This window comes from Phoxinus phoxinus, assembly GCF_949152265.1.
Source record: "Phoxinus phoxinus genome assembly, chromosome: 15".
In the NCBI taxonomy this organism is placed as follows: domain Eukaryota; kingdom Metazoa; phylum Chordata; class Actinopteri; order Cypriniformes; family Leuciscidae; genus Phoxinus; species Phoxinus phoxinus.
The window spans coordinates 10833284-10855527 of record NC_136890.1 but is presented as its reverse complement, the minus strand read 5'-3'; the positions used below and the strand labels follow the sequence as shown (position 1 = coordinate 10855527).

General features: G+C 37.7%; 2 protein-coding genes across 2 annotated transcripts in view; both read right to left on the bottom strand.

Annotated features, from left to right (window-relative positions):
• Positions 1–22244, bottom strand: part of inpp5l (inositol polyphosphate-5-phosphatase L) — a 35260-nt gene that overhangs the window by 6525 nt on the left and 6491 nt on the right. Inside the window, exons 2-13 of the mRNA XM_079636868.1 lie at positions 15002–15043; positions 11555–11655; positions 11174–11261; positions 7943–8006; positions 6651–6754; positions 6049–6101; positions 5619–5738; positions 3160–3244; positions 2929–3018; positions 1887–1961; positions 1729–1802; positions 7–118 (exon numbers count right to left, since the gene is read on the bottom strand). Of these exons, the coding sequence (XP_079492994.1) occupies positions 7–118; positions 1729–1802; positions 1887–1961; positions 2929–3018; positions 3160–3244; positions 5619–5738; positions 6049–6101; positions 6651–6754; positions 7943–8006; positions 11174–11261; positions 11555–11655; positions 15002–15043 (1008 nt within the window). The remainder of the gene's footprint in view (positions 1–6; positions 119–1728; positions 1803–1886; positions 1962–2928; positions 3019–3159; positions 3245–5618; positions 5739–6048; positions 6102–6650; positions 6755–7942; positions 8007–11173; positions 11262–11554; positions 11656–15001; positions 15044–22244) is intronic.
• The window catches only part of LOC307011337 (glycerol-3-phosphate acyltransferase 4-like), a 64728-nt gene continuing 54049 nt past the window's right edge, over positions 11566–22244 (bottom strand). The window contains exons 14-15 of the transcript XR_013800404.1: positions 15002–15043; positions 11566–11655 (exon numbers count right to left, since the gene is read on the bottom strand). The gene's annotated coding sequence lies outside the window, so the exon portion shown is untranslated. The remainder of the gene's footprint in view (positions 11656–15001; positions 15044–22244) is intronic.

The window sequence follows — 22244 nt, the reverse complement described above, 5'->3', positions numbered from 1 at the left end:
ACCGACCCGGTGAATGATGTCTACAGCGCCGTGGGACATTAGGATGCGGTCACACCATGCCGGGCATCGTGTGTTCATGTACTGTGTAGGTTTAGTGTAGTCTTCACTGTATGGGTAACTGGAACATTAAAACCATACAAGCAGAACTCAGACATGAACTTTACACTGTTTTGGACTGACAATTACAATTCATTATTTAACCCCTCACTTTGCAGGCACGTTGAGAAAAAGTCACAAAATGTCAAGAAAAAAAATCATAGGTTAACCGGTATTTCAAACATTTAAATGGGTCAAATTGACCCACAACATATTTAACTACTGTAATATCATGATGACACACTACCGTTCAAAAGTTTGGGTCCGGAAAGTTTTTTTGGGGGTTTGAATAATTCGCTTGGTTGGGTCCTTACCATAGACTGTAAAAAAAAAATAGGTCCTTACATGCGCTTCGTGAGGCACACACGCACACTAGCACACACACGCAAGGTCTCTCGCTCCCTTTCTCTGCTGTGCGCGCGCTACACATGCGCGCTCTTGCTTGCTCGATCTAGATTTCGGGAGATTTTTTAACTAATTTGCGGGCAATTCTGAAATTATCGTACATTATGGGATTTTTTTCATTATTGATCGTACATCGTACAGAGGTCAAAATTATCGTACAAATACGATAATTATCGTACGTCTGGCAACACTGGTTTTCCCATTTATTGACTGACAGCTCTCCTGTCCTCATGTTCAGAGAAATCAGGAGTAATAATTAAAATGTTGAATAATATACTATTTATGTATTTAATCTCACTTTATTAACCAGCGCCTTTGCTGTTGACTTTCGGTGGTCCATACAACTATACAAATAAGCAAACATGACTTTAGTTAAACATCACATTTGTGTGTCTTTCTTCTTATTTTTTGCTGAAGTGAAAGTGTTGGACTTTCTTCTCCTGTGTCATCTCACATTTGATGTGAAAAGGCCATTGCATTTGCCAAAAATAGAACCTTTGTTCAGTTTGTTGTGGAGAGAAAAAGTAATGTAATGCATTTTTTTTCATAAAAAGCAACTAAGTAACCTTTTTCCTGAATTTTTAGGGAGTAACGCAATATTGTACATTATTTTTAAAAGTAACTTTCCAAAATACAGGTCTTCAGTGTCTCATGATCCTTCAGAAATGATTATAATATGGTGTTTTGATGCAAGAAACATTACTTATTTTTATCAATGTTGAAAACAGTTGTGCTTGTGCTGCTTAATATTTTTGTGGAAACCATTATTTTTTTCAGGATTATTTGATGAATAAGAAAGTTATTGATGAATAAGACATTTTTATATTTTCTAACATTATAAATGTATAAATGTAACTTTTGATCAATTTAATGTGTCCTTGTTAAATAAAAGTATTAATTTCTTCCCAAAAAAAATTAAATAAAATCTTGCCGACCCAAACTTTTGAATGATAGTATTCAAAAGTAATGTATTTCTGTAAAATGCTAATAAAAAATTTTAATAAGGAAATGATGTGATGTAGGACCTGATTTTACAGTGTCCATACAGATCTGATTGGTCAATGAAAAGTACAGCTAATAATATTATAATATATATTTTGTTAAATTATATACTTTGCTCTGCTTCTGAAAAACGTTTCTTTTGTCAACAAGTCTGATGTTATGTTTGATTTTTACCGTTGGAATATTATGTACTTTACATTCTCAGGTGTTTTTAAAGTTGCTCACCTAGGAGGAAAGCGGATATCCTCCTCTGTGATGACGTCGTGGAACGCAGAGCTCTCCTTATCATACTTCAGCAGCTGAAAGACAGAACTCATTTCTAGTGACACACTCTTTTGATTCAATTCTAGTCAATGTCCAATTTCTTAAAACAAAGTTCAGACCTCTTTTCCGTTGTTTTCTCGGAACGTGGCCTGGTGCAAGTAAGCAAATAACTTGGTCTCTATTTGAAGGAGAACCTAGTGATGGAGTGATAAAAAGAAGGACAGAAAAAAAGAATGAAGTATTGAAAAGAAAGCAAAGGAACAAAACATGAGTAAAGAAAAAATAAACACAAGGAAAGACAAAGAGTAAAGACAAAGGTGAAAAGAGAAGGACAGAGGTTAATGCAGGGCATAAAAAACTAGCAAAGAACCGAGAGTAACTCCAACTTTGCTGGCACAAAAAAAAAGAAAAGAATCCCAGGTCTGCAGGAGTGATCTAAATGCAAGCTCGCATTTTCAGGACTGGCAAGAAGTCAATATCAACCGTCCAAGAACCATAAATCTGGCTGGACAGTGTACTGGATATGTCTGAGCGCACACAAAAAGAAAAAATTAATCATCTCCTGGATGCTAAGTCAGAGCCTTTAACATCTATGTTTACAAAACCTCAGGAAAGCAAATCTCGGCAGATCTGCTGGTGGCTCTGTAATTCTGCATATTGGTGAATTAAGATTTGATATATATAAATCCTCAAAAAAAAAAGCCTCACGAAGGCTGAACTTATTTGATCAAAAAATATAGTAAAAAGTGTAATATTGTGAAATTTGAAATGACTGAATTTTCAGCATCGGCATTGTGAAAGTGTCTTATTTAATTTATCTGTGTCCGCATTTAATTGCAACAGATTGTTACAGAGGATTTCTGTCAATTTTGCTCAATTTAATGCATCCTTGGTGAATTAAAAATTTTGTGAAACAAAAACTGTTTATGTACAACAACCAACATTTAATAGAATGTGTAAATGGCCCCTAAATTTACCTCAGACAGACTCAAGTTAACGTTTGCAATGTCTACTGAATGACTGAATCTAAATCTGTAGGCTTTTCTCAGAAAATATTGATATATGCAAATTTTTGTGGTTAATTTGATGAAGTAATCATCTTAAAATATACCTAATTCAATTTCTCTTTTTATCAAAACAGCTTTAAAAATAAATAATCACCTGGTGGTCTTTCTCTTCACAAATGATTTTTTCTACCTCGTTGCTACAGTCTTTTTTTACCGTCTGGATATCAGCTGACATGGAGAGGTTCTGAACACAAACAAATACACATATTAATCTTTACATCATTTATGTGTGTATGGTCTCTGGTGTGTGTGTGTGTGTGTGTGTGTGTGTGTGTGTGTGTGTGTGTGTGTGTGTATGTGTGTGGAATATATCAGTCAGATTTACCTGTACTAGACTGAGTGTGTCAAGGCGGAAATTGAAATCCCCAAACAGGAAGAAGGGAAGAGGACTGTAGCTGTTATCTTTTATCCTGCGAGACAAGAGAACGAGTTTGATATGGGACCACAAACCACATTACAACTCAAAGTCTTTTCTGCTGAAAGACAACATAACAGCATTTAACTGATGCATTTCTGTATGTAGGAGAAAACTCAACTGCAAATAATGTTGACGTGGACTCGATACTATGCAGGCTTTGATTTGATCATGATGAGTGAACTATGATATTATAGGTTGCAGTTTTCTTCGATTGCTAAACGACAGTGAGCACAACTGGAGCTACATGTGCAAAACTCTAACTACAGTCTGCACAGCAGCAGTTCATGTGGACCAAACTCTAGTTCGTTTTTCATTGCTTGAACACAGTTTTCAAAACTCTACACACTTATCCCATGACTTTAACCACAACCTGCACAACACTGTGGATTTACAGCACTTTGTTCAAATGCTAACACACTGCTGTCAAAACTGTGAACCACACATTCAAAACAGAATAGATTTCAGCCTTGTGTCTTTCAAACACTGCTGATTGCAATTTCAGCCGAAACAGGTGAGAGTTACATCCTTACAGTAAATGAGAACATTACAGGAATATATTTGTATTGCAATTATAGAATATTTACAGAGATATATATTACAGTAAGTTTGACTGTAAAATATATTTTTAGTATATAATATACAACAGGACCCAATGGCTGGCCCTAACAGGAGGAAGAGGAAAAATATTTTCACATGCGCAGGAAAATGCTATTGTTGACATGGTTGTTGTCAACAATGCAATACTGTAAAACTGCAGGAGATTCAAGATAGAGTGCTGGCTGATAATGATATATTTGAAAATTTTTATTCTGTCAGCACAACAACTATTGCTCGAGTCCTACAGAAACACCAAGTTACAATGTAACAGTTATACACTGTACCGTTCGAGAGAAACAGTGAACAGGTAAAAGAGCAAAGATACCAATGTGTCCAGGTAAGACGTCTGAGGTTACACACACAGCAGAACAGGGGGAGCCAGTAAGAAACCCCCAAGTTTTTGTCATAGTTTGCGATAACGTTGCTTTTCACTGCTCTGCCGCTGTCACAGACTGGTTTGCAGCACATCGCAGATTTATGGTTTTGTACCTGCCTGCATATTCACCCTTCCTCAACCCAATAGAGGAGTTTTTCTCTGCCTGGAGGTGTAAAGTGTTTGGTCACCACCCACATGACCAAATGTCTCTTTTGGAAGCCATGCGTGCCGGATGTGAGGACACGAGTCCAGAGGACAGGGATGGATAAGGCACTCCAGAAGGTTCTTCCCCAGGTGCATGGCAAGAGAGAACATTAGATGTGATGTTGATGAAAACCTGTGGCCTGATGCTAGGGAGAGGCAGGATTAGCCCCTCAATTATTTGTTAGAATTACAGTATGTACTTTTAGTTTCTACTTTTTTTTCCTCATTACTGTAATTCCGTAAATTACTACAGACTATTGAAGCAAACTGCTCATTTTCATTTACCTTAAAGAATTGTTATGTTCTAAAAATGTAAATAAATCATGCAAGAATGTCAGTCTTTTCTTTGAAGAAAATATTACTTTGTATGGAGTCACTGAAATTGTTCAAACTGTAAAGATGAAAAGTTTGTATTTTCTGTATTGATGTTTGATGCTAGTGTTTTTACTCTCAGTGTGTTCTGAGTGACAGTGTGTGTTATCTCAGTGAGGGTTGTGCATAGTGTTTGGCTGCACTGAGCCTGTTTTGAGCCATGTGTTAAGAGTTGTGTTGCTTGGAGTGAGTTTTGAAGGTGATGTGAACGGTTTAGCTTAGGTGACTGTTGGTAGTGCAGACTGTAGTTAGAGTTTTGCACATGTAGCTCCAGTTGTGCTTACTGTCGTTTAGCAATCGGAAAAAACTGTAATATTATTATACGTCAGGTCAGAGGTCACTCTTCCACCGGAACTAGACTCGCGTATGGCCGTTATCGGAAGCCAGTGATTACCAGTTTATAAATATGGATATTTTTCTTACAGTTACGCATTGCTTCGCTTCAGAAGGCCTTTATTAAACCCCTGGAACCATATGGATTACATTTATGATGAATGAATGTGCTTTTTTGGGCTTCAAAATCTAGGGTACCATTCACAACCTGGGAAGAGCCAGGCATATTTTTTTTATATAACTCCAATTGTGTTTGGCTGAAAAAAGAAAGTCATATACACCTAGGATGGCTTGACGGTGAGTAAATTATGGGATATTTTATAAAAATATATGGTATCCATTTTTGGGTGAACTAACCCTTTTCTGAATGCAGTAATAACGTGCACTAATGCATGCTATTTAATTAAATTTTCATGTTGTCTTTGCATCCATTGTCATTTGTATTACTTGAATGTATTTACACACATAATTCAGAAGCACAAACCTGTTGATGACATATCGGAGAGCTTTCTTGCGGTTTGCGGAATACTCTGATGGACTAGCGTTGCAGGCTATGAGGTTGGAGGCGTCGTGAAACAGGTGAACGTTCACCAGGTCTAAACCCCTGCACACACACACACACAGATAAACACAAGATATATTATATATGGGGGTCTCTGTGTGACTGATGTGGGACATTAGCAGATCGGATGGAGTTCACAGGCTCCGTTCATTTATCACTCAGTCTTCAGGTTCCTGTACTGCTCTATTATACTGCTGTCATGCGTCTGCTATTAATGCGCTTCTGATGACATACTATTCCACTAACACACAGCTAACACAAAGTGAAGCCAAAAAACACTTACACGATAGACTGTAAAGAAAATTACGGGGGACATCTCAAAAGGTGAAGAAGAGTGTGAGTGAAAACATACTGGTTGTGAATGATCCATCGTGTCCTCATGTAGCCTTTTCTGGACCACTTGAACTGTAATAAAATGCACACACACATGCATTATAGAATTAAGGAGGCGTCCATTTCATTTTATAGACAGAGTTCGAGTAATGACAGTATAAAAAAAAAAGAATGTTAATACATTTAACATTTTAGCAATAACTGCATGTTTAATATTTAACTTTAATTTAAATGACCAAACATTTTGATTTTGTATATAACCTTGTTTCTGTATGATTTCCCCCTCATTATAAAATATGTAGCATTCATTCAAATTGTGAAAAACATAATTGTGACAACTAAAAAACATAATTTGGACCATTTGTACAGCATGATGGGAAAATCAGTCAAAATGAATGAATTAATGAAATGTCTTAAAATAATGACTGATAGTTTGTTCTGCTTCCAGTTTCTTTGTGTTTCAAAGTTTATGTAACAAATGCTCTAAATGAGAGCATTTAACCAGTATAAGTATTAGTAAATTAAACTGGAGCATCCCGAAAAATGTAGTCAAAACAGAAGTGTGTGACACGGCAAAGAGAAAATTCACTACAATTGTTTGAACACTACACACACACTTACATCAGGCCAAAAGTTCTTGGGGAATTTCTCTTTTTTCATGGTAGTCACTCCTTCCAGGGAGCCCACGTACTTGTTATGGCCCGAGACAGCTTTAAACTCCTTCACTACAAGGAGGAGGAATAAACAAACAAGACATATTGTAAGAAAAACATGCAAATGCAAAATCAATATACTAATGTTGGAGTTGTCGTGCAGCTGTAGGCTGAGAGAGCAGGATCTATGAGACACTGATTTGATAGGGCACCACATTCATTGGTCCACTGATCTTAATGGCTCTTCTATTAGTCCTCTTCTTGAGAGCTTATTCATGAGATGCTGTGACTAGAACAGATGAAGGCTCGAGGAAAAAAGCTTATGAGGTTAAATCCTGTTCTATCAGAGACAAAGGAGAACATTTATTTCTGTTGTGTTGGTTGGAAATTCATCTCTGCTAATAGCATTAAATGTCTTGTTTTTCGACCAGTAAGATTGTGTGAATTTCACAAATTAACTTTTTTTTTCTTCTTACAAATTGGGGAAATCATTGTACCATTTAACCCACTTCATTACACAATTTCCACGAAATATTTAATCCTGATCTTAATCGTTAATATTGAATAAAACATTCTGAGACGCAACACTGTTCTTCAACTGAATTCTATGTATTCACCTGAATTTGTAACTTTTGAATTATTTTTGATGTAAAGCATCTTCATATTTTTACTTCACTTTATTAATTCACATTTTTTCCAATGGAGATTGATTATCATTTGTTTTTCATGACTGTAGTTATGTCTGTTAATACAAAGTTTTTAAAGCCAGTTCATAAACGATTTAGGATAAAAAAATATAAAAAATGTTCTTTATGTTATACCATATTTGCTCTTTATGTTATATTACAACAATTTACATTTTTGGGATGTACTTAATTGTCATGAAAATAATGTCACAATGCAAAAATCTTAATGGTCCTAAATATATTTATATAATTTCCTATTATACAGCTCTCCTAAATGCTTGGCATTCAGCGTTCAAATATTTCTGAATAAATCGCAGCTCCACAGGTAACAATGTATGACCATCTGACCACTCCATAACTGCTAAACTACTTTGTTTATTTATTGATTTATTAAAGCCATGTAATAAGCAGGATAATACACAATCAGTCATTATTGCAAAACAAACCCCAACGTGGTGATCAGGATTTTGCACTATGACCAAGACTTGTTCTTGACAGGTTTTGTGAAATTCAACCATAATATTTGAAGTAGTATAAATACTTAATAGTACATTTATCGAAATAAAACTCTTACCATTGAAGTCATATTGTTGGATATTTTTCAGTGACTTGTGGATGAAATACATGCTTCCCAGAGCCTAAAATCAAATAAATCAATCAGTCAAGCAAACAATCATACATGATTTCGTGTGATCTTCTAATCGAAGCCCTAATAATATCCCGAGTGGATACAGGGCTAATGACCTGACAGCTTATAGTCATGCACAAGAAGGGGTTAATGGAGATCTCCAATGTCTGAAGAGCTGCTTTGATTTTAGATGATGTTGATGATGTACTCGCATCATAATCATTAAGCCCTGACTTTCAAGACTTTGTTACAGTCGATTTTCTTCTGTCTGTAAAACAGAACTACCCAATCATAAACTTGCCCATAGTTTTGGTACCCCAAAAACACCTAGATGAGCCCATGCAATACTCAACTCACAAACCTCACACACGCACACTCCCCGCGTTTTCTGACAGCACGCAGAATGAATTTAATGTACTAGCTGCTTGCTCCGGTGAGCGCACATCAATCCAGCTCCGCAGAGATCAATACAGACAGAAAATTAAAACAATCACACAGGGATTAAACACAGGGCCCTGCTGTTGGCCTAACACGAGCCGCATGGATGGCAGAGAAAAATGACCTGCCATTGAGGGATGTTTTGACATGAAGCACACCACACCGTAAACACACATACACACACACACACACACACACACACACACACACACACACACACACACACACACACACACACACACACACACACACACACACACACACACCACACACACACACACACACACACACACACACACACACACACACACACACACACACACATTTACTTCAAAATATCCATCCCAGGAGAAAGAAAGAAATCTTGTGAGAGAAATTATACTTTTTTAATATGACAGTGCTTTCTAGATGACCAGTCTTGAGAGACTGGACATTACAACAGGCACATGTGCTACTCGAGCTCAACAGCTCCGCCAGGGAACAGAAATTATTGGGGAGAGAGATGAAAAAATTGGACTGGGAAATGACGCAGACTGGATTAACCTTTTTTGGGTTTGTCTGTTGAGAATGTTATATTATAAGAGACTTAAACATTTAAAAAATCTTACAAACCACAGAACATTTGATCAGTAGTGTATTTGTTTTGTTAGCCATGAGCAAAGACAACAGACTTCAAATTACATACTTCCAGATTTAAATTCTTTAACACTAACACTAACTAAGAACTAAAAGCCAATATATTGTATTGCTGTAAAGTGGCATTAATGTTGATTGACTGTATTTGAAATACCACTGGGCTATGGGGAAAAATTGTTAAAAAAATTATAAAATCTTGCTAAAATTTTGCAGCTTTTTATAATGAAGGTCCTCATTGCAGTGCATGAACTCTCACACACAGCCATCGGCTGTGTTAACACCCACCTTCATTCTCATTTGTCTCACATCATCTGTATTGATTTGTAATTAGTTTTCTGAGGGTTGTGAATCATCGCTTGACTGGGAAGAGAGTGTGTGTGTAAATGCAGAGAGCGTCTGGCACACATCGTACAAATGGTGTTTAGATAAAAAAATCACTTTTAAGTCAATACATTTTTATTAAACTCTGCACTGGCCTGATTGATGAAGATAGGTGTAAAGCTGCAAGTGTGCTGATCTCTCTTTAAGTGTGAATGTGTGTGTGTGGGGCTGTGGGTCCCGTTGAAACAGGCTCATGATGTGATGAGCCAATTTTTTGACATTTGTATATTTGACATAAATGTATAATTTGGGAACAAAAACTGAAGCAGGTGTGGCAAAGGGCCCCACATACAGAAAAACTCACTAACCCTCCTGCATCAACAAAACAAATACACTCACTCACTCACTCACTCACTCACTCACTCACTCACTCACTCACTCACTCACTCACTCACTCACTCACTCACTCACTCACTCACTCACTCACTCACTCACTCACTCACTCACTCACTCACTCACTCACTCACTCACTCACGTACACATTCAGTTTATTTATCATGTTCAGATGAGAGGGGCCTAATCAATAGTTTTAATCTGGAGTTAAACGTATTGACTCGGTCTGCTGCCTGGCCACTCCCGCACATTAACCCAGTCCATCAAGGTACAGACCATACACATTGTGTACAAACACACAGACAGCACCTCTCACCTGGGTGGGCTGAGGGTTAATACCCTGCCAAACACCAGCAACTTCTCTCTATTCACAGATTTTACTAAGTTACTTTGAGTAATGAAAGGGGTGCCCCCGGGCTCTATCTTTGGTCCATCACTGTTTTTAGATAGTAGCTGGCCAATAATTTACTCAATAGGTCTTTGTAATTTTATATTTTAATACGGTCTCCCACTGTATGTTCCATTTTGAATAACTTAAACTTTTCAAATCTGTTGTAGCACTTTGAACAGTTAAAATAAATTCAAGGGTTTTGAAATTATGAATCAGATTTTTTTTCAGAAATCGGACTGATCTAGTTTTTGAGTTCAACTCACTGACTCAATGATCTGGTCGCAGTCGCTAACAGCTTACTGTGGGGAACAATTATCAGTTTAAAACAAAATAATATATATTTAATAATATACAAAATACAATTTATTCATTCTTTTGCAACATTTAAGTAAGCTATTTTCTGTGGATGTGGGAAAGACTCCCAATTCATTAGCCACTAGAGATAAACATCTACACTACAAGAAAAACAAAGTGCAGTAAACAGTAAAACTATTTGCACAATGTGGTTTTATGTTTATGATAATACATTAAAATTATATGATAACAAATACGATCTTGCAATATCCAGCAGCATAGTGGAAGCGAATAGCAATGCAAGCTTCGCAAAATCAAATTTCAAAGGCCAACGCTGCTGTTACATTAAACATAAGGTGGACAGATTAATATTAATGTTTTTTTATGTTTTTTGCACCTTGAAAGCAATTAATAAATGGTGACAGAATTTCTATTTTAAGTGGACCATCACTTTGAAGCACTGCTGTGAGTGTAGGTAAGAATAGCACTAGAATCACAGGAAGGTGAGTAAGGTGAGTATTGGAAGAACAATCTAAAAATGGTTGTAGAGCTCTATCTAGTGGACATACAAACCAACCACAGCACTGATGTTGCAAAAGACAACACATTAAGTAAGTGCATGACAGTTAAAAGTGTTCCCCTTGAACTAAATCAATAGGGAAACAAGTGAAAATATCAGATATTGCAACAACTGTAACACTCACCGTGAAACTGTCCACAGCCTTGAAATGACTGTCTACATAGACACAGACTCTATCGAAGTCTGCCATCTCAGAGCTGGACTCTATGGTCCTGTAATCAGAAGAAAGGAAAGGATGAAAACAATATAATTCTAGCATATATAGCAAAATGGAAACAATAAATCCTTTGTAATCTGTTTAATACACTGCTATCACATCATTCAAAAAGGACTGAAAAAAAATGCTACTATCACATTATTTGGATATTTCTGGACATGCAACAATACATCAGAATACCATGTAAATACCACATGAACACGGTAATCAGTGATCTGAGTCTGACGATACTGCCACAGTACTTTTTAATAAGGTGACTCATTTATAGCACACGATCCATATCCTCACCAGAAAAAGTTCTCTGCGTGGCCCATGTTCATCATATAGTCCTTTCCACCAACTTCCTGAAAGTGCAGGGCGACGAAGCGTGGCTTGTACATGTGGACCGTCTAAGATGAGAAGATTTACATTAGACATACAATTAATTCACTATTGTATTTATCAGCTGTTGCATCACTGAATTCATTAAATGGACCAAATCATGAGATATAATATAATAATGGCATGTTTTTTTAAAATAAAAAAACATACTGTAGCTAGCACTGTAGTGTAACTTCTCCAGTCACATAGATGTAGAATAGATAATATAACTCCTAACCCCAGAAAGCCTAACCATTAGAGTAAGTAGAGTAAGATTTGGGGGAAGTCAAAATTGTGTTCATGTCAGTCTGATCTTAATAGTGTCAGGGTTCTTTCATTTCTTGGTTTTGTGACAGAGCCCTGACACTCCTGTTTTGTCTTGTCTATGTGCCTTGTTTCATGTCTTGTTTTGTCTCGATTTGTGTAAGCACATGGCTTGTGATTTGTTTGACTTTGTTTAAGTCAAGCCATTTGATTTCCCCCACGGGGTAGTGTTTGTTTGTATTTGTTTTATTTTATATACTTAATAAAAACCAATTTTTCTGCGATTGAGTCCTCGCCTCATCTCCCCAAACCTGACAGAACGAACCAGCTAAAAAGAGGATTCAGCAGAAAAATGGGCATCTTCCTTTTCCCATCTCCCTGCCCCTCCGCTCAGCAGATGGTTTAACGAAGCAAACTCCTTTCTCTTCGACAAGGGAGAGCTCACCAGTTTGTGTTTGTAGCGGAGGGGCTCAACATCAGCGACGCAGTGCTCAAGGACATCTTCAACAACAGCCTTAATAAGCCTGTCCGTGCCTGGGAGATGGGAATGCTGGGGATACTGTCATTCTGGCAGTTTGTGGGGTATGTGTACAACCGTGGAGAGGAGGTGGCCTTCCGCCTCTTGGCCCACCTCTCATTCACCTTACAAACTGCCAAGTCCCTAGTCCTCCGATGACCCCTTCTGGGAGAGGGAGGAAGAACAGGTCTGCTTCATCTGCCTTCTATCCAATGGCGGCTGAAGCACCCCCATTGGCGGCTGATGAGGCTGCAGCACCCCCAAAGTTAACCGAAGAGGCTGCAGCGCCCCCTGAGGTGACCGAAGAGGCTGCAGCACTCCCTGAGGCGGTAAGTTCCTTCCCGCTGCCTCGCCCTTGCAAACGGAAGAGGAAGAGTGTCTTCACTTTCACCTGGTCTGGTGGTCCTAGAGCCCCCATGTCCTGTGGTCATAGAGCTCCCAAGTGCGGTGCTTCCAGAGCTCCCTGTTATGGCCATGGAGGCCATCCCTGACAAGCCTGCTCTCCCTGTCTGTCCTGTCGAAGATGCTACCCTCACCCTTTACGTTGCCGCGCATGCCTCCCTGTTGGCTACCTCAGCTCTAACCTCTCCTGAGCCAACCGTTTCCACCATCAGTCCTGCCACGGCCAAGAGGGCTGTCTTCACTTTCTATGCATTGGCCATTCTGCATGCATGAAGCACATGAGTTCTACTGACCACGGACCAGTCTGTCACCCAGAGCAGCCCCCTGTCGTCCCAGAGCAGCCCCCTGTCGTCCCAGAGCAGCCCCCTGTCGTCCCAGAGCAGCCCCCTGTCGTCCCAAAGCAGCGCACTGTCGTCCCAGAGCAGCCCGCTGTCGTCCCAGAGCACCCCGCTGTCGTCCCAGAGCACCCCGCTGTCGTCCCAGAGCAGCCCGCTGTCGTCCCAGAGCCCCCCGCTGTCGTCCCAGAGCACCCCGCTGTCGTCCCAGAGCACCCCGCTGTCGTCCCAGAGCAGCCCGCTGTCGTCCCAGAGCAGCCCGGTGTCGTCCCAGAGCACCCCGCTGTCGTCCCAGAGCAGCCCGCTGTCGTCCCAGAGCAGCCAGCTGTCGTCCCAGAGCCTGTTCCAGAACCCCTTGCCGTCCCAGAGCCTGTTGCTAGTTTGATGGCTGGCCCAGGGCTCCTTGCTGGCCTGGAAGCCATCCAAGAACTCACTCCTAAGCCCTGGAAACACACTCTTGTCCATATCCTGAAGGCTGGCCAGACCTCTGCCCACTGCACTGGCAAAACTACCCTTAGGATTGTCACCTTTATGATGTTCCTATTCCTCACCCTGGTTCCTGTCATGCCCGAATCTAACCAGTCTGGACCGCCTGCACTGCTGGCTCCACCCAAGCATCTTGCCTTGCCAGCTCTGCCTGCCCTTTCGACTCTGTCCTTGCTGTCTGCCCTGCCGGTACCACCCTTGCTGCTAGTTGTGCCGGCTCTGCCTAAACTCCCTGCACTGTCGGAGCATGCCTGGTCCGTCTCTCCGGCACCACCCTGGCCCTCAGCCAGGATTCCAGATCCGCCGGAGCCCGCCTGGTCCGTCCCTCCGGACCCGCCCTGGCCTTCTGCTAGGACTCTAGCCCTGCCTGAGCCTCCTTGGCTCAACCCTCCCGTCCCTCCCTGGTACCTTCTAAAGACTTCCAGGACTGTCATGCTGGCACTGACTTGTGATTTGTTTAACTGGCCATGTGCTTGTTTTGTCATGTATGGTGTGAGCACATGGCTTGTCATGTGTTTCCTTGTGCCATGTGCTCTCCTGTCAATTGTCTAACCCGACCACCTTGTTACCAGATAATTGACTAATTTGCCCCACCTGTCCTCCCTCATTACCTGCTTTGTTTGCTCTCCCTATTTATTCTCCCTGTGTTTTCAGTCCTGTGCTGGTTCGTCGTCATTTATTCACCCTTGTGTGTGTGTGTCAAGTCATTTGTTTCCCCCCACGGGGTAGGTTTTGTTTGTATTCGTTTTATTTTGTATACTTAATAAAAACTTATTTTTCTGCGATTGAGTCATCGCCTCATCTCCTCAATCCCCAAACCTGACAGATAGTTTGTGTGTTTTGTAAATTTTTATAGAAAAATACAAATAAATATATAATTTTGAGCCAAGTGAATTTTAAAAGCAACTTCCAAAAAAACGTTATTGCTATCTTTGATAAAGTTGCACAAATAATGTTACCAGGTAAAAAGACAAACACAGACAATTCAAATACAAGGTAACAGATTTTGTATGCATTAGATCCAGAGTTTTTCCAGCAGGAAAATAATTAAATCTGTGATTCCTCACAACGTGACAACAACAGATAACATAACATGATTTAATGGTGTTCCAAAGACAGGTTGTATAAATGAGACAAACACTTTTAGGTTTACAGTGGCTGAGTAAAGTTCACTCTGCAAAGGTGTGTGTGTTTATAGCAGGTTTGAACAGATGGAGAGCTTAGACAAAGAAATCTCCGTGTGAATATTAGAACAGTAAAGAGCATGTGAAAAAAAGAAGCTTGTGTTGTTTAGTTTTTCTACTTTGCTACATAGAGCAACATCAGATGTGAGTGTTTGAATGAGAGACACGTGAAAGGCATCAAACTCACCTTGAAGAACTCTCGCAGCCAGTCTCCTTCAATTTCACCCACCTGAGAAAAAGAACCAGATTTCCCTGTTAGTGCACTTTAATAATACTAATAACATGGTCAGGTAATAACCACTGCTTTAACCCTTGTGTTATGTTGCGGGTCAATTTGACCCGTTTCGATTTTCTAGTTGTTGGAAATACTGGTTAACCTATGTTTTTTTTTCTTGATATTTTGTGACTTTTTCTCATTTATCATCATGAACATGCATGCAAAGTTTCAACATGCTGATGTGTTTTGACAAACAAAATTACTATTACGTTCGTGATGTTCGCGGGTCAATTTGACCCGCATATTTTAACGCTCTAAGGCAACTGTACCGACCCAAAATAATAACATTTATTGGTTATATTTTGTTATTGTGGCTTTTTACTACCTTATGAAGCTAAAAAATTAGCTTGTCCATATTTATTTCAATACAGAAAAATATTTTGTCAGCCAGATTGTAAAAATTAGCTATCATTTATTTTTTCAAGCTACCTGAAATAAAATTAAACCTTTGTTTTTTTTTCTTGATATTTTGTGACTTTTTTTCATTCATCATCATGAACATGCATGCAAAGTTTCAACATGCTGATGTGTTTTGACATATACAAACAAAATTACTATACGTTCATATTATTACTAATAGTGTCAATTTGACCCTCATAGACAGCTATTCAAAAGAAACTGTACAGACACAAAATAAAAACATTTATTTTATGTATGGCAGGGCACTTGTGATGTGAGGTGTGCCCATCCAAGTGTGAGAGCAAAACCAGCACCGTGTGTGAAGTGCAAGAAATTCATATGCAGAAAACACACACTTGCTGTGTGCTCATCATGTCAGAAGTAACTTCTTGACTTTATGAAATGAGTCTACAAAACAAAAGTTGAGCCAACTTAGGAAAAGTAAACATTATTTTCATTATACAGCTAAATTTAATTTATCAGTTATTATGTTCTAAGCATAAAATGTAAAAAAAAAAAAAAAAAAAAACGAAAAAAAAAAAAAAACAGTATACTGTTAATCAATAATAATACAATTTTGTCAAAACAAAACAGTTTTAAAAAATGGTTAAAAAACATTTTCATAAATCATATGTTCATATATTTTTTGTTGTTGTAATGTTTGACAAATGTTTATATTAAAAGTTTACAATTTGTACCTGAATCTTTGATGTTTTTCATAGTGTCATTTTTGAGGAATTGTATTGAATCCAATTAGGGTCAATTTGACCCGAACCATAAGGGGTGTACACAGAAATCCAACATAACACAAGGGTTAAGCTTTGAACTGCATTGTGGATTACATTTACTGGGTAATGGATCTCATTTCAATTCAGAGATATTAAGTTTGAGTGCTTTGATTGTGTCATTACAGGTAAATGTGCCACTGAAGGTCTTTATCAAACCAGTCCAGTAATCACAAGTGCCATTTTAGTTCTCTAGACAGACAGACAGATAGACTTGAGGTGTGTTATGCACTTTGCACATTTACTTTGTATTTCACAGCTGAATTTTAAATGATAATAAAACAATAAAGCAGCTGTGAAGCGATATATATCACCAAGAGTCTGAATGTTGTCACCCATCCATGGGGTGAAAGTACAGTACATCCCTCCCATTAGATTATCGAGTTACTCTAACCCCTTTACCAAACTGGACAAGAATAAATACATATAATAACAAACATAATATTACAAATATGATCGTATATGCAGCATATGCTGCTGACAGAACAGATCTAAAACTCGAAGAATGAAGCTATTGTGTGTTAGACAGGCAAACATTAACATTTAAAAAACGGAATGAATAATTTAAGAACTGAAAGCAAAAACCATTTAAAAGTGAGTGTGTGCGTGTGTACTGGCGGACATCTTTGTTTAAAAAAATGTTAAACAGTAATCTGAAGGCTTTGAGAAGCAGGTTTCAAAGTCTGATACTTTAGACATAAATGTATGAAAAGTAAAGGTACTGTTTCAATATCATAAACAATATATTATATGTCACAGGCTCAATTTTAAGACAATAACTTAGCATGTAATTATAAGTGGAAGAGATTAGCTTGAATTATAAAAACATATGGACCAGGTTGAGATGCACAAACAAAGAGCGAATGTTTTGATAAAGGCACAGTGTTAAAGGATAATTCCGGTATTTAACACCTTGAGTCTATATTGTAGTTTGTTTTGGATGAACAAGAGTGTTGGACAACATTTTTTTGACAATGGTTCCTCTCTCGAGTTTTTGACTATAAAAGAATTGGCCATGGACCCATTTAACATTGGAGTCAATTGGGCATGTCCGAAAATGTCATTAAAACAGCCAATAATGTTCGTTTACAAAACTGTTAAACTCACCGAGTGGTTAGTGGTGTTCGTTGATGATTATAAACAATATATCGTCACAATATATGATTCCAATCCGTTTATTTTGCTATAGTGGAACTATTTTTTCAACAATGGGATTTTACAAAATGACGAATAAAACACGACAGAAACTGTATTTCGCAACACTTTTTGTTTCTGGAACATCAACTAACATCACTAATCACTCAGTGAGTTACACAGTTTTGAAAAATAATGTTAAAGGTTGTTTTAATGACATTTTCGGACATGCCCATTGACTCCAATGTTAAATGGGTCCATGGCCAATTCTTTTATAGTCAAAAACTCGAGAGAGGAACCATTGTCAAAAAAATGTTGTCCACCACTCTTGTTCATCCAAAACAAACTACAATATAGACTCAAGGTGTTAAATACCGGAATTATCCTTTAAGCTTCTCAGAAAAATTTACCTATATGAATGGCCTTGTATGGCAAACAGAACCTCAGATCTTTGATCTCCTGAGATATGGACAACACAAACACATACAGTCATTTGTCTCCTCACCCCTTAGAGTGAAGTTGCGTGAAATCTTCCTTCGCTCCTGCCCTCCCTTCACATTTGTTACTTCTCCCCCACTTCCTTCCCTTTACACATTCTTCTCTTCACTCAGTTCACTTAGAAAGATTATATCAATTATTATAATGTTCTATGTCAGTGCAAATGAATTAACAGTCACGTTTGGTATCATTTAAAATGTCTCAGTGAGACTGGTACAATGGCCTCGTCTCCACAGAAGTGAACCAAAAGGTAAAAAAGATTTCAAGAGTTTAGAGATACTTTGCTTACTGTGGTGGATGTGCTAACTCCTGTTCCCTGACAAGGGTCAAACCCCCAAGGTCTATAACCCTAGTCAATGCAAATTCCTGTTGTAAGTTCATGCACCACATTGGTGGGATGTTTTGTCTTGGTCTAGGTATTTAAAGAAATGCTTTGACTCATTATTCAAGAGCATTATCTTTGAATTGATTATGTAATTGACATGACTAATAAAAATGTTTTACATTTGGATTTATTGTGATTTACTGAAATTATTATCTCTACTAGATTACGTTAAGTCTATAACACCACAAGCCTACACTCAGGTTAGTAATGGACTAAAATACAGCTCAGCTGAAGTTGTAGAGCTCCGACTAACACATTGGTATTAGTGTATACTTAGAATGTAGAGGCTAATAATGGGTTTTTCCATTTAGAACATCAGAGTATGTTAGACCAATCTAAATAGGGGTGAGCCTCAACCTCTGATTATTGTATAGTATTAATCTAACTAAGTGTACGTGCGAAACCACGGTATGATTATACAAAGTTACCATTAGAGGACGTTAAGTTGGTCAGCTTGGTTCTATGGTGTGTGCAGATCTATATGGGGACTACATATATATTTTTATAAATTAACAAGCATGGTGCGTTTATCTAAAAAGTAGTAGTAAATCGCCTCTGTTAATGACCAAGACTGACGAGTTTGTGATTATGAGGTCGTATACCCGGCCGGTGCGAGACTCAAAGTATTTTTCGGATTATAGGAATCCGGATGAATGATCGATTGTAATTTCAATAGAGTTAAAGAGTTAAATAGAATAATCAAATGTGTAGCTAAACTATTATACAAATGGCCAATAATCAATTATAACCTAAATTCGTGGTCATAATAAAATGAGTTAAATTAGTTAAATTACTTTGTCAGTGAAAAATAGAAACGAACACGCAGAAACCTTCACCCTAATAATAATTAGTTGTGGTTTTACTTATTTTATTTATCCAGACTGTGATCTATTTCAAAATAATTATTAGATATTGTCTTTCAGAAGAAATGAGATAAATGAGTTTTCATAAAGACATTTAAAAGGGTGGTTCTTGGCCAGACTGAAATTAAAACTGGACCAAGCTTTCTGCTGATAGGCAAACGTCTGATTGTGCAAGACTATAGTTTGAGGCAGTCTCTAGGGAATGAAGTAGAGCATACAATATGCGTATATTTGAATCTGAAGATCTGTGACCTGCCGCTGCAGGCCATGCATAGCAGAAATGCCTTGTATTTAGGAGAGTAGGCAAAGGGATTAGGATCGACTTGACAAAGCCAGCAGCCATATAGCTCTAAAACATTATATGGGTTCAGGAAGGAGCTTAGATATTTCAGTTATGAAGGTTGATATTGAGAACTAGGTTTATATTTTAGACGTGTGATGTTTTTTAGCACTTCAGGCATTTCAAGCGCACCCTTGTGAAAAATAAGTACACTTTAACATACTTTTAAAAACTGGGAATGTCATGTTTTTGGACACTTAATTACATGTTAATTGTGAAAATGAAAAATTATTTATTATAGTTTAAATTGTTATGAAATCTAATTAGCTGAACTTGCTTTTTTGACCTATGTGATATGTGATTATAAATGTAATATTCAATAACACTACAGTACAAATAATAATCACTTTTAAACTTTAAAAGCATTTTTAGTCAAAGAAAATAAGTGTACTTCTTTCAAACATTTAAATAAAAAGTTTAAAACACTTAAACGTACAACTTTTCATTTGACATAATTTCAAACGTTTACTTAAGTGTTATGAAAGAGTCATAAAAGTGCACTCGTTTTAAAGAGGTCATATGATGCTTTTTAATGTCTTACTTTTCCTTTAGTGTGTACGGTAATATACAGTGCTATGCATAAGTTTAGACACCCATGCTAAAGTTGACTAAAAAGAGGAATAAAAAATCATCTTTTGGAAATTGAACTTAATGCCTTAATTAAAAAAAATAGGAAAAATCCAACCTTTAAGGACACCAATTTTCTTTGTGAATGAATAATGTATCTTAAATAAATAAATGTTCTTCCTTAAAATACAGGGTGCATAAGTTTGGACACCCCTATGTTAAATTCCCATAGAGGCAGGCATATTTTTATTTTTAAAGGCCAGTTACTTCATGGATCCAGGATACTCTGCATCCTGATAAAGTTCCCTTGGCCTTTGGGATTAAAATAGCCCCACATCATCACATAGCCTTCACCATACCTAGAGATTGGCATGGTTTTATTTCAGTTAGCCTAACAGCTAGTTTGATTTGCATTGAGAGATGATCTTATGAAAAGTACTCCATGCCAATCTCCAGGTATGGTGAAGGGTGTGTGATGATGTGGGGATATTTTAATTCCAGAGGCCAGGGGAACTTTATCAGGATGCAGAGTATACTGGATCCATGAAGTAACTGGCCTTTAAAAATAAAAATCTGCCTGCCTCTATGGGAATTTAACATAGGGGTGTCCAAACTTATGCACCCTGTATTTTAAGGAAGAACATTTATTTATTTACGATACATTATTCATTCACAAAGAAAATTGGTGTCCTTAAAGGTTGGATTTTTACTATTTTTTTAAATTAAGGCATTAAGTTCAATGTCCAAAAGATGATTTTTTATTCCTCTTTTTAGTCAACTTTAGCATGGGTGTCTAAACTTATGCATAGCACTGTATCTGTTTGTGCATGTATTATATCTGCAAAGTTACAAAGCTCAAAGTCTCCCACAAAAGTATTTATAACAGAGAACACTGATGACCTGCCTAAAACGCCTTGATTGAAGTCCAGATATGAAATAGTATATGATATATTGGCATAATGCCCGGCCAAAGGCATATGCAAAGACAAAAAGATGAGCCTTCAGTAAATTGTAGTGTTGTCTTTATGTCTGAGAATTTTATGTGAAAGCAAAACCCCTTTGTTTGGCCTTCTGAAAATGGATGAAATTAGGGATCTGTAGTTCAAATGTATTTTATTTTCAAATGAAAGAATGTAATGCTTTTTTAATGTGATATGGTATCACAAGCATATCTGTGGCAAGAGCTCTTTTTTTAGTCTTCTGCTCTCCTCATTATTATTTTCTCTTTTTCTTTGTATTTCACTGTAACAGAATGAAAAATGACAACATATGTTGCATTTGTGGTCTGCTCTCCTGGTTTACTGTACGATACATCACTGGAATGCACTAAGAATCTCTCGTTTTCTCCCCAAATCCTCACGTCTCTTAATACTCACGTCTCTTTCCAGGTCTCAGACGCTTTAAAATGTAATTATCTCCCCTTTTTACCTCTAATCCCTATTAGCAGGACATTTCTAAAGCAGGTAACTAACTACAGCATTTGTTATCTGTCAAAATGGCACTTGCGGGGCTTTTACGGAATACCCAAAACCTCGCGCCAAAAGGATAGCCTATATACAGTTCATTTAGTAAGCAGAAATCTGAAATTTACCCTAACAAGTTAGAGAAAGAAGCTGATCTCGATTGAAGTCACAAGACCGATTATCACGTTGATGGATAAAAATAAAAAGGAAATTAGCAAGAATTACACAAATACTGTAGACAAAGTATCAATTTATCTATACTGTAGATAAAATAACTTAACATAGTGCCTTCCCCTTTGTTTTCTTTAAATGTTTAAGCCATGTGGGTAAACTTGCAGATTTCTTTTTAAAAGAAGTCCGTGTTGTTCCACCCAATGTTGATGGCTTTAAACAGTTCATGAGTTGTTGAAATATTTCTCCAAGCTAGTTTGAATTTATTGTGAGACCACAATTGTGGTGGACTTGTGCTCAAACTTCTTGGTTGCCTTTGCAATTTGGGCTGTATCGGCTATAATAAATAAATAGTATCGGATCATTCCTCTTTAGATAACACCTTTTCAGTTGTGGGAAGCAAGCCATTCTGCAATATTCTCCTGTACTCGATTGTAAATGATTTTCACAGTGAAGAAGCTCGCCAATACCAGCAGCTAAAAATGCTCCACACAATGAACCTCTTCCTCCATAATTCACTGTGGTAGAGATGCACGTGTTTCATTGTG